Below are 17785 nucleotides of genomic sequence, written 5' to 3'. Positions count from 1 at the left end.
AGCACAAGTCAAAGCTAAACCCCAAACCCATTTCTTACTCTTTAGGAAATAACCCAAATTTCCCTAAAGAGCAGCCACTACGAGAGTTTTGCAAAAGGCAAACAAATCAGAAATAATTACCTAGGATGCCTTTTCTCTTACATCTTTCTTCATTCGTCCATGTTCTGTTTTGGTACAACTTGCAACTTGCATAATGAATGTTGTGAAGGCAAAAAGGAAAGGCTAGCAAATCTGAATCTTTGAAAATGTGTGTTTAATTATACCTTAAGCAAAAGACAGTGGAGAAATTAAATAATAGTAATACATGTCTTAATAATCCTCTTTTTTCACCTATCTATTTTACCCACCCACGAACTCTTATTGGCAGACAAATTACTGTGAATTCAACCGAATTCACTGCTTTTAACTTGAATCATGTTCATACGTGCATGGGTGAATTTAAAACTTAATTTTAACGGATTCAACCTTTAAAAATTTTAGTACTGAATTTATTGTACTTTTAATATTATAGGTTTAATATAATATTTGTTGAAATTAATGAGTTTTCACATGATCTATGCTCCGCAACGACTGAATAACGTCGTTGAAGAACTGCATCTGCCACTATGTACATGTTACTGTGTAACTATGCCTCAGTCCCGAACAAGTTGGGTCGGCTATATGAATCTTCATTGATCATATTTCTCCATTTAAATGCATCTCACATCAACGATATACAAAATAAACTTTGATTTTTTTTTATAACCAAGAAATCCTCGAGTGTTAGTTGCACACGATTTGAAACTCAATGGATAATAGACCTGCTCCTTTATCCTTCTCCACTTAAATATCAGACTTTTATCCGCGAGTTTGAACTCGTAAACCAAGAAATCACAAGTTGCGCTCCTACAATTAAACCAAGAAAAGCATGCCTTACAAACTTACTGTCACAAGAATTTTGGAGTCTTGCACAATTGCAAGAAAGTTCACATCAAACGACTTGGCCTCAGCCCAAACCCAAAAGAAAACAGACAAGAACAAAAGCTTAGAAGAAGAGTCCGGAGCCTAAATGACATAAATTTGTCAAAAAAAACCAAAAGGGGTTGCCCTTTCCACAATAAACCAAAAGGGGTTTATCGTGGAGGGGGCAACGTTTTACAAAAAAAAAAAAAAAAAAAATGGTCAGATCGGAATTAAAAAAAAAAATTGTCAAGCAAAACGTTGGTCACCCAACATTTTACAAACTAAATTTTTTTATTTTTTTTCAGATGAGGTACCTTTTGATTTTTCCCTTTTAAAATTTCAGTGAAGCTTCTTTTTAATTCAAACATACACCACAAGTCATATAATAATTAACTCAAACAAATATTCTAACTCTAACCTTTCATACAATAATTTAAAATGCGTTTTCTAATATGTGAACATAAAATAAAATATTAAAAATATAAGTTAAATAAACGTCACACATTATCTGAATAGTAAATGTTAAATTAAATACGTAATTAAACACCACAAGACATATTATATATTTATTATAATAAAGACAGCAACATATTCTTGGAAGATTACATAAGAAAACAACGATCGTATAACTTAGGCAAAGACATAAAAACCAACAAGCAACAACAACTACTGATTTCTATCGGGGCATCGATTCTTGTTATGACCTGTTTGCTTGCACGCTACCCCGACAGAAATCAGTAGTTGTTGTTGCTTGTTGGTTTTTATGTTTTTTCCTAAGTTGTACGATCATTTTTTCCTTATGCAATCTTCCAAGAATATGTTGTTGTCTTTATTATAATAAATATATAATATGTCTTGTGGTGTTTAATTACGTATTTAATTTAACATTGACTATTTCGATAATGTGTGACGTTTGTTTAACTTCTATTTTTAGTATTTTTTTAATGTTCACATATTAGAAAACACATTTTTAATTATTGTATGAAATGTTAGAGTTAGAATATTTGTTTGAGTTAATTATTATATGACTTGTGGTGTAGTTTGAATTAAAAAAAAAAAAGCTTTACTGAAATTTTAAAAGGGAAAAATCAAAAGGTACCTCATCTTCATAAACAAAACAAACAAAAAATCTTTATTTAACATTTACTATTCAGATAATGTGTGATGTTTATTTAACTTATATTTTAGTTTTTTTTTTATGTTCACATATTAGAAAACGCATTTTAAATTATTGTATGAAAGGGTAGAGTTAGAATATTTGTTTGAGTTAATTATTATATGACTTGTGGTGTATGTTTGAATTAAAAAAAAGCTTCACTGAAATTTTAAAAGGGAAAAATCAAAAGGTACCTCATCTTAAAAATTAAAAAAAAAAAAAAAAAAAACTTTAGTTTGTAAAATGCTGGGTGACCAACGTTTTTGCAAAATCTTATTTTGTAACAATTTTTTTTTTTTTAATTCCGATCTGACAATTTTTTTTTTGTAAAATGTTGCCCCTCCACGATAAACCCTTTTTAGTTTATTGTGAAAAGGGCAACCCCTTTTGGTTTTTTTGTGGCAAATTCATGTCATTTAGGCTCCGGACTCCTTAGAAGAAGAAACAATATGTCTTGATATAAGAAAAAAGCAAAAACTACTTTATTTGCAAAAGATTTGAAGTATGAGTACGTCCTTTTTCATCATTAATGTACTTTAACATGTTACGTTATACATGTACTATTTTTTCTAAGTTATCAATTAATCTTATTAAATGACATTAGCTATAACTATCTTTTAAGTGACCTGATTGTGTGGATATTTTTTACAACTGATAATGCATAGAACTGACCTCTCGAAGTGATCTTCTATAACAACATTTCACTATAATAACCAACTTTTATTTCAAACCGATTTTTCATGTTATTTACCTATCTATAACAACATTTTTCATGTTATAACAACCCTTTTTGTTGTCTCTAGAAGCTCTTTACTTGAGCCACTCTTTTCCCTAAATAGAAAGAAGTTTTGGTTTCTAGGATTCAAATGGGAGATTTTTTTTATATTCAAATTTAACCAATATGACGCTTGTAATTTTTTGGTCATGTCTAGCCTGTTCAGTAGGCTTAGCTACCACTCACTACTACTGGTTTAATTAAGTTACCATTTTCATTTTGTCTCCAGAGTTATCAAAAATTTTAATGATTGATTATATCAAACATGTTAAACTCCATCGATATAATAAATAAAAAATACTGACTAGAGACAATACATCTGCATAATTTGTTTGATTTATTTTTGGGAAGTTTAACTAGTCGATTTATTAGTGAACAAAGAAAAATATTATCAAGAAAAATATTATCAAGACAGTGCACCATCACATGCATGGCTCATAAATTAAGTCATATATAACCATATGCTTATGTTTTATATTGTCAAGCGGCGAAGTACCTTTTGTCACCTTGTTCAATTGACTTGATGTGCCACCACATTTCATTACCATCAATCAGGCCATATGTAGAGGGTATGATTACGGTATAGGAATAGATATAGGTTCATCTAAATCCAGTAGCTTTGGCTTGATAAGTACAAAAATTGATTTCAAGCCCAGCAAATCAAATGGTTGCAGTAGATTTCAACTCGAACTCATAAAGTTCAGATCCGCCCCTGCCATCAATTACTATATTACCTTGTGGTATCAATTGGAATAGTCGATATGTACAGAAGTCGATTCGGTCAAAACATAGACGGGAATGGGTAGCTGAATTTCTTGTCACAAATGTTACATGAAATCTAAAAAAAGTTGCAACATTTTTTTCCCTACCTTGTAGGTTATATAAATATTCAAAACGTCTAACACTGGACTTTACAAATTCAGACATCATATTTTATCCTCTTTTGCTGATTTATACAACCAACGTGACAAGCCAAAATGCCGAAGGAGAAGAAAATAAAATGTAAAAGATGAACTTCTCATGATGTGTATAGTGTGGCCGGATGTGTCATAACAGGTAAACCCCGGAAGGCTGTTCTCGTACCTGTCAGGGAAGACGCCCACCGTCTCTCCTCTCTACTAACACGAGAAATAGCGAATATCGTCATTCAATAAGGGAGATGCCAAGAGCAACAGCCATCCCTGATACCAGCGAGATAAGTTGGATTAATGTATTCACCAACGTCGTCCTCCCACTATTATTCATTTCAGCCAACACTCCAGCAACTGAAATGTAGATGAAGCCGCCAGCAGTAAACCCCTGCAAGATTATGAGCCCGTTTGGATTAGCTGATTGTAAATACCTGATAAGTTTAGAGTGCCGAAAGCATTTTAAGTGCTGAAAACTGAGTTTATAAATAAGTTGGTACGTGTTTGGATAGAAGTGCTGCAATTGAAAAATAAGGCGTTGATGTTTTCTGTAAAAAAGTGTTGATGAGTTGTTCTTTCGTTAAAATGACTAAAATATACCCTTCCAATTTTTCCAAGAATTATAAATTAAAAGTACCTTTGTAAAGAAAAGGAGGGAAAGGTATTTTGAGAATCAAAAGAAAAATTGAGGATAAAATAGTAAAACTTGGTCAAACTAAAGTGCTTATAGCTGAAAAGCCATAAGTTTGGGATGACCAACTTATGACTGATTTTGGCTGATAAATACAAGACTTATAAGCATTTAGATATTTACCAGACACGTAGATAAGCCAAAAAGTGTTTATGAGCCAGTTTAACCAGCTTATAAGCTTAGTCAAAAACACCCTTTGTATTAGAAATAAGAGAGGCACTCTTCTATGAACTCATAAAAAAGTATCGGACCGGTAGCTTGAATAAGAATCTCACCTCAATCAATGACGAATGACTAGCATCTTGTCCCAACGTCAATGCCTACATGGCATAACAAAATTTTGGTTCAATCAAATGCGATAAGAATAGCAAAATCTTGGCTCATGCCAACAGATTAATACTAACCAGTGCAGTTCCCGCTAGTGCCACTAGTGCAGATAAGAAGTTAAAGAAGAGGGCTTTGGAGACACTGAACCCAGACCTCACCAAGATTCCAAAGTCACCTATCTGCATAGCAACACATAATAAGTTTTTAGGGATCATTATATCCGCATGAGAGTGACCATAAAGTCACAGATTCAAGAGGGAAAAAGAATGTCATGTCACAAGATGCGACAGATGTGAGATATGAAATCAAGTTAATTTATCTTGAGTGGCTTGTTAAGCTAAAATGCCAGGAACTTGTGATAATGGAGGAAAAAACTTGTGGTTGGAGGAAAAATAACATGACCAGAAGAAGTGTTTCGTGAAAAAGGAAAACGATAGGAACTTGACTATTGTTTTTAGTACTGATTCTGGCCAGATATCAATTGCACTTAATACGCCCAATATGGTTTAAACGATTAGCTTGACATAGCATAATTGAGAAAACAAGCAGCGCAAGAAAACCCAGTTGGTGTCTTGGACAAATTAGAAAGTTGTCAAAGCTTTTCTTTTCTACAAGTATTCATCAAATCTGGCTTCCATAAATCACATTACTTTTCCTGACAAAGAATTGACTGATTTACAGATCAACAAGGCATAGAAAATGCTGTCGTAGAATCACGGAGAAATTTGAGCTAGTTCGCTAAAATCACCAATTGAGCTAATAGATTATAGATCTTACATGAGCTAAAAACTGCATACAGAAGTTTAGTCAAACAATTGAACTAATAAGAGACAGAACAGAGAGTGATAATCAGAAGTGAATACTGTAATCACATTTTACTTGATTGAACTTGCTGATTCAAGGAAAGAGAATAACTTCTGGCAGTTAACATGCAGCCGCTTATATGGACAATCAATTAAAAAGATGCAACAGCATTAACATGGTAATGTAGAAATACTAGAAAGAAATATACAATACCTCTTGAGGGAGCTCATGAGCGAGAAGAAACAAAGTTCTTGACCACCCACCAACTGATCCATAAAGGAGGAATGCACTTCCCAGTGCCATCCCATCAGTAAAATTGTGCTGTAACATAAACATAAATTATCTCAATCTAAATGTTCATCAGCCAGATATATCCATCATAAACAGAGATGAAGGCTTATGTAGCACATACAACACCATCAGAGAAGAGGTTGAGATAGCCAAACACAAGGCTTGACCGTGGTTTAGCCTGTTCCTCTCCAATTGATCCAGAATCGGTACAGCCATTTGGAGCATCTAAAGCAGTATTGTCTTCTGCAGCACCAGAGCCAGTTTTCCTCTGCCATAGCTAGCATATGAGACAATAGAAATAACAAATAACTGCAGACAAATAAATATTTCAATGACTGCATGTCTTTTTAAAATCTTTTCAATGGCTGCAAAGACAAACTCTTAAAAGAGATTTTCAATCTGGGAACAGCTACACTGTAGAACTGTTATAATAGATGAAAGATACATTAAACCTAGGGTGTTTTTGGTATGGAGGAAAATATTTTCCAATATTCCAATGTTTGGTTGGTCAAATGTTTTGGAAAACACTTTCTCTAGGAAAACAAGTTCCTTAAAATAAGGAAAATGACTTCCTAGTGCGAGTGGGGAAAACAAATTCCATAAGTGGCATGCCAAGCTCATTATCTCCTCGCCACCCTCCAATGCCCCCAACCCCCACCCCTTGACCACCCCACCCCCCGACACCCCACTCCTCACCTCACCCCACCCCACCCCTATAGTGTTTTCTTGTATTACATATAAACGTTTTTGAGATAATATTTTTTTTGCTTGCTTACCGAACATTAGAAAATAAATAAGAATATCACTTATTTTCCTTGTACCAAACACACCCTATTATTACTCAATTTGATACCATATCAGAACAAGCAGCAAAAGTCAACTTGTATCTGATGTTAAGTAGTTCATTAGTTACAAAAGTAGGACTTGGTGGTTAGAGAATTTTACGATGCAAAGAATTTTTTTTATGAAACTTCTAATGAGCATGTGATGCATGAAATTAAGGCCAAGTTTAATATGACCAATTTAAGCTGCAAAATTTTTACAACATTTAAGGTATGCAACTAGCAAATAGCAATTTCTTATTAATGGACAATTATGTATGACAAGATCGTAGTACAAGTCAAGTATGAAGTGTGGAAAGTAACAATACGACAACAACTACACTGAGAAACCTTTTCTTGATAACGTAGTTGGCTGTGCTTTGGTTAGTGCCTCACAGCATGTTATGTTGAGGAAAGAGTCATAGGATACTCTAATTTCTGAATAAATATTCTTCGTTTCCAGTACTTGTTTGCTTTAGTATAACGTGAAAGTTCAGAAATGTAGATCATCCTAACAAGAAAATACACTTTACTGGATCTCAGCCTGGCAAAATATGGAGCAGCAAATTATGGGGCATGTCCTGATTTACCTTTCGGAGAATAGCTCCTCCACTTGGTTTCTCCCCACTGGGAGAGTCAGCAGACACTCCATCCACTCCACTTCCTCCAGCTGTCTTTTCTGATAGGCTTCCGCTCTTCTCCTTAGACAGTTCCTGGAGATTGTCATTAGCATCATTGTCATCCTTCAATTTTGTGATGTGTGTATGACGATGATGATGATGATGACCATGACTCCATTCATCGACTCCTCCAGAAAATTCTTCGACATACCTCACGAGTTTCTCAACAATAAGAAAGAGCACAATTCCAGCTGGCAAACAAAAGTATCAGGAACATTCAGCAGGGTGGCAACAGCAGAAGTACAGTCAATGACATTACCAGAAGTGAATCAAATCTCAGGCACTTAGAAGATGAATGTTTAATACAAGTTGGAAGGCACAATATAGGAGTTATCTGAAGAAATCAAAATACAGTAGAAGGAAGTTAATCCAATTTGTGAAGATAAGAATTCACGCCCTCCCCTCAGAAAAGATAAAAGAGACCACCCCTCCCAAATGATGAAAACTTTTGAGTTATATTTTTGTCCTTGAGGTTTAAGATTGGATGTTCATATCCTTTTACATTTGCCTTCATGTCATCCATAGTCAGCACCATCAAGGTCACGCCAGAGAACATCTTGCAAAGTAAAAGGTGAAATCATGATAATTTTAAATAAATAAGCATTTACTTCCTTTGGATATTCGAAAGCAGAAAATTCTGACATTTCCTATTCTGCAACCATGGGAAGCCTCCCCAATATGTTTCATGCAAATTTCGCAAAATGAACAACAAAATTTAAAAGCAGAATCATGTCCAAGAACTTACCCAAAATGGACAATCCAACGGAAAGATCCTCCAACGAATGGGCATGTGACTGACTGGAGTGATCATGAAGATGATCGTGGTCATCATGTGAGTGGGAGTGTCCACCACCTAAAAGAAGTAATCCTTTTTGGTAAAATTATTTAATGCCACAAATAATTAAAGGCAACAATATTTGGGGGTGGCAGCATATACATCTGGTCTATCATGTTCCTTTCCTCAGATAAATAGCTATATTCTAACAGCATCTTAAAGAATACTCATACCAACTTATTACTTTATTACTGCTCCATAATTTGTTTGCTATAGTTTGACTGGACATTGTCGAAACAAAGAAGACTTTTGGCACATCGAACAATATATTGAATTTGGAATAGCTTGACAGGACATGAGTTTAAGCCAGAAAGACGACTCTTTGACGGATAAGATAAATATTCATAAGAAACCAAAGGCAGCCTTTTACAATATTTTGTTTTTTATATTCAGTGGGGTCCACAACAAGTCATGTCAATGGCAGAATAGGAATGTCAGAAATAACAGGTTTCTCAACATAGAAAAGTGGCAATCTTATTAGGACGGACAACATAGGAAATAGTGCAAACAAGTTGGGATAATTTTTTTCCAGAAAATAATACTCATACCGACTTACAGTCTTAGCTCAGGAGAAAAATATTCCAGCTAAGTAACATGCATCAGCACAACACTGGGACACAGAGAAGTAACAGGACACAGACAAGAACACAACAAAGTTATTCAGTCTCTCCAACATGAACTACACAAGTAAATTGAGAGTGGTGAAAGGTGGAAAAGGGAGTTACCCAGTAAGTTAGGCAAACCTGCCTTTGACGGTGTAAGCTAGTGAGTTTTAGTGGGCTGACGGCTTCAGGGTTAGACATCTAAGAAGCATGCCTGATGTAAAGACATCTCGCTTATGTCATTTTAACAGTTATAATAGCCTGTTCGGCCAAGCTTTCAAAATCTGCTTACTTTGAAAAGTGCTTTTCAAAAAAGTACGTTTAGAGAATAGTAGTTTGTATTTGGCTAATCAATTTGAAAAGCACTTCCGCGAATATTAGAGCATTACTTTGTGCTTGGCCAATGTTTCAAAAGTGCTTCCGGGAAAAAGCTACTTTCTTTAGCTTCTGAAAACAGTTTCCGCTACCACTCAAAAGTACTTAATTTTTCTCCCTAAAAGCTTGGCCAAACACCTCAACTTTCCTAAAGTAAGCACTTTTGGCTTCCCAAAAGCTTGACCAGATAGGCTTTAAGCTAAGTAAAACTAAATTATGACATAGTAGAGCTAACTGTTTATGGTACTTAAAGGAAAGTGAACCAAAAAGCAATATGCAGTGATACTTCTTCGTTAACTTAAGACTAAGGTGCCGTTTGCACATGGTTTGAAACCATGAGATGAAACCATGATTTGAAATCATGTTTGGACATGCAATTTGGATTTCTTAAGTTGTATTTTTTCTTATAGACATAAAAACCCCACAAGTTGTGAAGCTATCAAAATATTCTCAATTCTTATACAATCTTACCAAATGAGCAAGTCATAGTTCATAACAAAATTAATACGCTACTAGAAGGCCTTTCTAAAAAAAATACAATATCAATTGATCAAACTTTAGTTCAATAAAAAAGAAAATTTAACATGAATAGTAATGTAACTACTCTTTAATATAATCCTCCCACATGGTAGACATAAATAAAGGTTGGTAAATGGTTGGTGGGAATAATTTATTTTTTTTATGACATGGGAACCCACAGCTGCTACCCTTTTTGGGTGCGCACAGGGTAAACCCAGCTCCTGTGCAATAGCTCGCAAACCACACAGGAGAGGTAACCCGCACTAGGCAAGCCCCGTGCGACGAGCTCGACCCAGACGGCAAATCCCCTGTTGTCGTTGGCAGGGGGTTTCGAACCTGAGACCTCCATTATGAAAGCCCCATGCTCAACCAACTGAGCCACCCTTGCGGGTGGGGTTGGTGGGAGTAATTGTTAAAAATACCTACCAACTTATGGGTTTTTTTTACAAAATATAAACTTATGGGTCAAGTTTTATATTTAAAAATTTTGAAACCATGGTTTGAAACCCCAAAGCATGCCTTTTTGGATGATTTGGGATTTCAAACCATGGTTTGAAAACATGAGATGAAATGCATGTCCAAACGCTGATTTCATCTCATGGTTTCAAATCGCATGTCCAAACGCCGACTAAGAATCATACCAAAAGCATGTGGCAATTGGTGAAGGAAAGCATCCCCCAGCATGGCTCCTGCCTGTGTAAGTCAAGAAGGTTGAAAAGAATGAGTGAACTTTTACCCTAGTAAATAAATTTAGAAACTGTAACTATGGCCTAAATATTAGCATTTCCTAATTTGCAAATATTAAAAGTCAGTATTGGCAAATACTTGTTTCGCAAGTTTTTGCAACATAATTGAACTTCAGTATATAAATTATAAAACATTAAAATACTGCTGTGATAGTGTATTCCAAGTAAAATAATGGTTTCACTCAAATATGTTCAACTTTCACAAACTTTTTCCTAAGTGAAGTTTATGTGCGAACACAATTTCACCTTCCACAAGCATTTTCTCATCTTGAACACAAAGAAACAGAAGAATTTGAACAAACCACAGAAGATATTCAGGAAATTCTAACCAATAAGAGATCATTCTCACCCCAAATAATGCCAAAGAATCTACAACTGTTTTTGACGGCTTCCCTTGTACTGCAGGAGACAAAACGTTGTGATTCCATTACCAGAGAGAAATTACAAAATGAAGATGAGCAATGAATCTTAGAGAAAAAGGCAGAAATATAAGAATTTGAGCTACTTACTAAATATTAAAGGCAAAATAATCAGGCAGATAAGGGAAGCCAAGCTCACCAATAGGGAGCAACCCATTGCTTTGACCCATAGACCTGCCAATGAACAAAAAGAAAAGCCCTCAGTCATAGTAAAGGCATTCAAGATCTATCAAAACGGGTCCCATACGTCGTGCGCCATAAAAAATGATCTCACGTATACATCTTGAAAATTATTGCAAGTTAGGTGTTAGATGGGCATTTTTACAATTTTGTATATGTTAAGGCAAGTCCAAAATGCCTATCATCCAATCAAACATGCAATTATAACAAAAATATTGCATCCTAATACAAAAATAAGCACGTTTAGATGACAATAACTATCTACGAATCTCACAAGTCCAACAGTACGCACAAAAACAAGAGAATGGCAAAACGAATTCTTGAAGTTTGCATTCTGAGTTGACTTCAAAATAATGTGATACTTCATATGCACCTTTCGATTAAAGCTGTTTGGAAGACATATATCATGTGATGATCAAATTTTCATAAACCAGCAAATTTTCAAGCTATGGCAGTGCTCAGCCCTATGGAAAAACTATGAATAATCTTTACAGTGTGCATTATATTCTAGACGTGATTCATTTTCGTCGCCTTCTTTGCCACTGAAATTATAGCTAAAAAAACATGCTCGCACCCACTTGTCCTACCATGCCATGAGAAAAACCTTATCATATACATTCAATACCTCTCCTGCTTCAAATTGTGGTGATAATAGCCTTTACAGGATCTGATTTCGGGAAGACAACATCCTTTCGCAACATACTTAGGTGCCGTTGGCCATAAAAATTATTCACTTTTTTCCGGAAATTTTTTTCACTTTTTTCCAGAATTAGCGTTTGGCCATGAAAATTCCGAATACAACTTGAAGTTGTATTCCGGAATACCAAAAACTCAAAAAACTTATTTTTCAAAAAAAATTCATGTTTTTACAACTACATTTCACCAAAAACTACAATTTCAAAAACTATGGCCAACTCCAACTCCAAAATTCCAAAAAAAAGTGAAATATTTTTTGGTATTTATGGCCAAACGGCACCTTATAAAAATATTTGCTTTTAATATTAAATAAGAGAAAAAGGTAGTCTTTAACCCCTTTACAAAAAGAAACTAAGCAATACCAAGCAAAATTGAAGAATGCTAAAATCCAAGAACAACTACCTCAATCCTAATCTTCTCGGTTCAGTACTATGAATCCTCATTATTCATTTCACTCCATCCAAACCCTCACATTCCAAAATTTAATAGTTCGCGGTATGCTAAAGTCCAAGCACAAATCAAAATGACATAGATAAGCAATAAAAATATGAACTATCCACATTTTTTCATCATACATCTCAATCTCAATTACAATGAGCTAACACTTTCAAAAGGAATACTCCCTCCGTCCCAATTTAAGTGTCTTATTTCCATTTTGGTATGTCCCAAAAAGAGTGTCTCTTTCTATATTTAGTATGTTTTCCAATTCCACAAGTTTAAGACCACAAGATTTAAAGGACTACAAATATCTTTAATTTACGACCACAAGATTCAAAAGTCTTCCTTCGTTTCTTAAACTCCGCATCCAGTCAAACTAAGAGGGGCTTACCAAGACCAGTAAGATCCTTTGCTCCATTGGGTGTGTGATGATGATGATGATGTCCATCCATGTCATCATGGGACCCAAATCCATACAATTTCAGATCCTCCTCTTCTGCCAATTCCTCTAGAAGCTTCCTCTCCTTAACATCACTCACCCCATGATGATGATGCCCATGCCCCTCATGGACATGACCATGACCATGGTTACACTGATGATGTGAATCTTCTAGAACCTTTGCTTCTACATTAGAACCAAAAATCACTACCCCTAAAGTAGTAGCAATAATCAAGAAAAAACAGATCTTTTTCACTAAAGTTGACATTTTTACGATTTGGGTAAGACCAAAATTCTGAAAAAACCCTATGTTTATGTGGGATTGAAAAGTTAAGGGCGTGTTTGGGAAAAGGGTATTAGGAAAAATCAAGAATTGCTTGTTTTTCAAGTGCCTTCTATAGTGATTACACAAATCTGTTTCACAGTTGACATTTTGACAATCTTGGTAAGACCAATAACCTGGAAAAAAACCCTATATTTATGCGAGATTGAAAGTTAAAGGCGTGTTTGGGAAAAGGGTATTAGGAAAATCAAGAATTGCTTGTTTTTCAACTGCCTTCTATGGAGATTACATAAATTTTCACTAAAGTTGACATTTTGACAATCTGGGTAAGACCAAAATCCTAAATATGTGGAGGATGATGATAAGGGCGTGTTTGGGAAAATCAAGAATTGCGGTTTTTGCAAGTGCCTTCTATGGTGATTACACAAACAGCACAAAAGAAAAGTATTATTATTCCTATTATTATGCCAAAAGTTACAACATCCATAGTGTAAATGATTCAAATTTGGGGTTGAATTTGTAATAAGAGAGTTTGAAGTGTGTAAGAATTATGGAGTTTGGTCCTTTGAGAATTGCAGAAAGGTATTACTGAATTTAAGGATAACATAGTGAGTGTTCATAGTACTATGATTGTTGTTTTTTTTTTTTCGTATGATGTCATTGATGTGAAATTGGGTGCTTAGTGTCAAATTCACTAATCATTTTCAAAGCATGTGGCAGTTAGAGTGAAAAGTACTCTACTTGGAAGGGAAAAAGTGTAGAGTAATTTGCATTTTTTCTATCAATAAAGTAAGAAAAATTTAATAGGTCGTTTGGTTGCTGGTGAAGTTATACGCTTGATTAGTTACGCAGGATTTACTAATTTATGTATTAATTATATCATTTTCTGCTCGAAATAAATAATACATAGATCCTCGGTCTTTAGAAAAAAACACTAAAGACTAAGAGCCCGTTTGGATTGGCTTATAAGTTGCTTATAAGTTGTTTTCAGCTTTTTTGAGTATTTGGCTGGCCAGCTTAAAGTCATTTTGTGCTTAAAATAAGCTCAAAAAAATAATTGGACTCATTTGACTTAGCTTATCTAAAGCAGCTTATAGGTTGAAAATAACTTATAAGCCAAAAAAAATAAGTTAGACTATCCCAACTTATTTTTTTTAGCTTATAAGCTGCAAACAGCTTATAGGCATAAGTCCATCCAAACAAGCTCTAAATATATGGAGGATGATAATAGGGTCGTGTTTGAGAAAATCAATAATTGCGATTTTTTGCAAGTGCCTTCGATGATGATTGCACAAACAACGCAAAAGGAAAGAATTTATTATTCGTATTATGATGCCGAAAGTATTACATTTATAGTACAAATTGTAAGACGGCAAGAAATTTTATTTCTTCCACAAAGTTTGGACCTTTGAGAATTGCTGAAAGGTACTACTGAATTTAAGGAATTTTAAGATAACATAGTGATGAGTGTATTACTGAATTTAAGGATAACTTAGTGAGTGTTCATAGTACTATTTTTGTCTTTTATATGATGACATTGATGAGAAGTGCGGTGCTTAGTGTCAAAATATCATTAGAGTTTGGGTAGTTAATGGAAGTTTCTCAAAGCATGTGGTAGTTAGAGTGAAAAGTACTCTACTTGAAAGGAAAAAAGTGAAAGTACTTTGCATTTTTCCTATCAAGAAAGTAGGAAAAATCCAAGGGGTAATTTGGTTTTCGGGGAGTTATGCAGGTATTAGTAATGAAAGAATTAGTTATGCATGTATTAATTATGCAAAATAATAATATAGAAATTAGTTATGCAGAATTTACTATTTATATACACTATTAGTCATTCCATTTTTGTTAAAATGTCTAAATGAAAAAAAATTGGCAATTTTGAGGGATTGCCTGTGTGGTAAAAAAAAAAAAAAAAAGGAAGGCAGCCCGATGCACAAAGCATCCTGCGTTAATAGGATTCAGGGAAGGGTCGCATCCCTAGACAGTCTGTCCTAATGCAAGCACTAATGACTGTGTTTACGGCTTAAACCTGTAACCTATAGGTCACACGAGTACAACTTTACCGTTGTAGTCTGTGGTATATGAATAAATCAAACATATAATCAAAAGTAAGAGCCAAGTTTGCAGATTAAGATAGAAATAATATATCATTTGCCATCTCACGAACAATCCCAAAAGATTTAGCTACAGAATCTCAAATGATTCAAAAGTATATAGGCTAGTACCACAATTATCCGACTCTTATTTCCCACAAATAAGATATATTTTCGCAGGACGACTCATCTCCAAAATGATTTTAAGACTTTGTACAAGCGGTTGCTCCGAATAAGACTTATCCCAAAATCATATATCTTTGACAATTCTTATGAAAGTTGCAAAGAATATCTTTTCAAGAATTTGCTGAGCTTCTTGTGAATCAACGTCACTACCCTTTTCCGCCAAAGTAGAAATTATGATTGACTGGACCAGACTTGCAGATCCCTCCTAATAATATCCATTTTCGAGCATCTCTCAATACTCAAAGTTGCCTAGAAGGCCCACCTTTCGAGTTACTATCCCAGAGCTATTAGACAAAGGATTAGCTCGAACTTGCAGACATTATAACACACATAACATGACAATATTTCATTTGAAAATTTTCTATCTACATAAGTTCAGATATTATATATAAATATGCATATATTGGAGTAAACAAAATGCCTCTTTTCTCTCTTGTTTGATACTATAAGCTTTTGTTCCACATTACATTTTATGTTCAGCCATGGAAAATCAAGAATTTTGCAGTGATCACTGCTTCTAGAAGCTAATTAAATCCGGTAATTCTTGAGGTTTAACAGGTACAGTATTAGTCGAGCTAGTAGGTACCGAATAATCTGCAAAAGGATTTATTTTTGGTGTATATTTTACTATTGCAGTTCCTTCATCAAAAGTCTCCCAACGATCAGTAATTATCGTCTTCAATTTGCTTTCAGAGTCCTTTTTTTCTCCAAGATTATCATGAATCACGATGGCTCGATCCATTTCATCGTTCTTTTCAGATTTATCTGAAACCCCATTGATGATTTCTTCAAGTTCTTTGATTTCTTCATCTGGTATTTGGTCCACTATTGGACAAACTTCTGCATTTCTCACCCCTATATCTCGGTTAAACTCGAAATATAGAGATAATTCTTCGGCTTGGATATTCGCCTTTTTTATGATTTTTAAAGCCATAGTGGCTTCAACTTTGCCAACTGAATTAATCTTCGATAAAATACGAGCAATCCCAAAGCGAATCCTGCTGTAAACGTCGAAAATCTCTGTCATAACGCAGTCCATTGCCTCGAGGACAAGAGGGACAATAGCACAATCCGATAATGGCCTAGTCTCAAGCAACATATCGAGCAAAGTTTGCAATTTTTGAACCAAAACAAGATCTTGAACCATAGAATAATTCTCTTTTTCTTCATTTTCAAGATTGTGCACCACCATGTTGTTGTTGAATTTCACCATGCTTCTTTTTTCCTCCAATTCCATGAAGAGAATATCCGTTTTTTTATCAAGATACGCGAAATAAGCTCGAATGAACGCATTAATCCCATGCATTTCTTCTGATTTTCTTGAATGCCCGTCTTCAAAATTGGAGAGATCAAATGGTAACCTTCCAATTCTTTGGACACAAGGGAGCCGAGTGCTATAAAGGCCATGCATTAAGATTAAAACTTTAATTGCAACAACCCAACTCCTCGTTTTCTCTGCTCTTACGGATATAGCCCAAATGAGGGGCTTGAGATTTGTCGATGACAAACGTAGCCATCTAAAAACGCGATCAACGTTCTTCATGTTCATGGAGAATTCATCGTGGCTCGTAGCTTTGATTACAGCTGCCTCGATATCTGGATTCCGGAGAGATGTTCGTCGTGATAAGCTAGCAATCCATATGCTATTTTGATCTTTCAACAACCCGGAAACCTTTCTCCATAGCCTCATTGCTTTGTTGATATCCCCTGCTCTGTTTCCCCACTTTTTTTTTTCTTCTTCTTGTGAATGTTCTTTGGAAGAATTTTTGCGGTGGTATTCTTTTTTTGTTTTTTTTATTTATATTATTACTCTCTTCGTTTCGATGTATACATAAAATGTTATTTATATTTTGGACGACTCAAAATGTTTGATATCATTCGTAATGTAACTTTCACAGCTTCCATTGACTTAAAAGTTTAATACAAAATGGACACGCTGACGAGAAGGAAAAAAATAGTACACCAATCGTCACTCTAAATTGCACGATTTTGCAAAGTTGATACCTCCTCTACTTGATAAAAACACATGTAATAAACACTTCTAACTATTGACCACATAGCCATGTCTCATTTGTTTAACTGATGTGACTAAAGTGCGTGTCAATTACGCTTATAAGAGTGTGGATATGGCGATTTTGATTTTAAAAGACCAGTAAAAAGATTTTAAAAAAAGCATTTTTCGTTTAATTTACATGTCTTAAGTATGCCGTATAGTCATAAGTCTTCCACCGAGTCATTCTTTTATGAATTGCATTCCTACTTCCCACTTTCTTTCCATTACTTACTCCCCTCCCAATTTCATTTCTTTGGGATGACTTTTAGCTTATAGACACTTTTGATATTTATCAAAAGCATAAGTTAAAAAAAAAAAATTATAAATCAATTTGACCAGCTTATAAGCTTAGCCACACGTGAATAGGACTAAAATTGTATAGCATCTTCTTTTGTTCTTTTCATTCAGTTTCACTCTTTGACAATTAACAGGCTACAGAAGGTAAACGGAACAAAGATGGTATTTTCGCTTTTCATGCATGTTTTGCAAAGTTCTTGCCATGGTATTGATCTATTCCTTGCATAGC

At 34.7% G+C, this 17785-nt stretch overlaps 2 protein-coding genes and 1 non-coding gene across 3 annotated transcripts; all 3 read right to left on the bottom strand.

Annotated features, from left to right (window-relative positions):
• Positions 1–3558: 3558 nt before the first annotated feature.
• Positions 3559–13593, bottom strand: LOC132614535 (IAA-alanine resistance protein 1). The gene is made up of 11 exons (XM_060329000.1): positions 12597–13593; positions 10982–11065; positions 10822–10871; positions 10368–10419; positions 8141–8248; positions 7306–7586; positions 6016–6162; positions 5817–5924; positions 4877–4978; positions 4748–4792; positions 3559–4172 (listed from the first exon to the last, which is right to left on the bottom strand). Exons 1-11 carry the CDS (start codon positions 12910–12912, stop codon positions 4017–4019), a joined length of 1449 nt encoding a protein of 482 aa, XP_060184983.1. The 5' UTR covers positions 12913–13593; the 3' UTR covers positions 3559–4016.
• On the bottom strand, positions 3867–3998 carry LOC132616391 (U6atac minor spliceosomal RNA). The gene has a single exon (XR_009573174.1). It is a non-coding gene; the product is annotated as a U6atac minor spliceosomal RNA (small nuclear RNA).
• A 1933-nt stretch (positions 13594–15526) lies between the features above and the next one.
• Positions 15527–17066, bottom strand: LOC132615071 (putative clathrin assembly protein At1g25240). Its single transcript, XM_060329625.1, has one exon. The coding sequence runs from the start codon at positions 16894–16896 to the stop codon at positions 15724–15726; it is 1173 nt and encodes a 390-aa protein (XP_060185608.1). The 5' UTR covers positions 16897–17066; the 3' UTR covers positions 15527–15723.
• Between the last annotated feature and the right edge of the window lie 719 nt (positions 17067–17785).

This window comes from Lycium barbarum, chromosome 10, assembly GCF_019175385.1.
Source record: "Lycium barbarum isolate Lr01 chromosome 10, ASM1917538v2, whole genome shotgun sequence".
Classification (NCBI taxonomy): domain Eukaryota; kingdom Viridiplantae; phylum Streptophyta; class Magnoliopsida; order Solanales; family Solanaceae; genus Lycium; species Lycium barbarum.
Note: the sequence above shows the minus strand (reverse complement) of the source record. Positions and strands in the feature narration are given on the sequence as shown.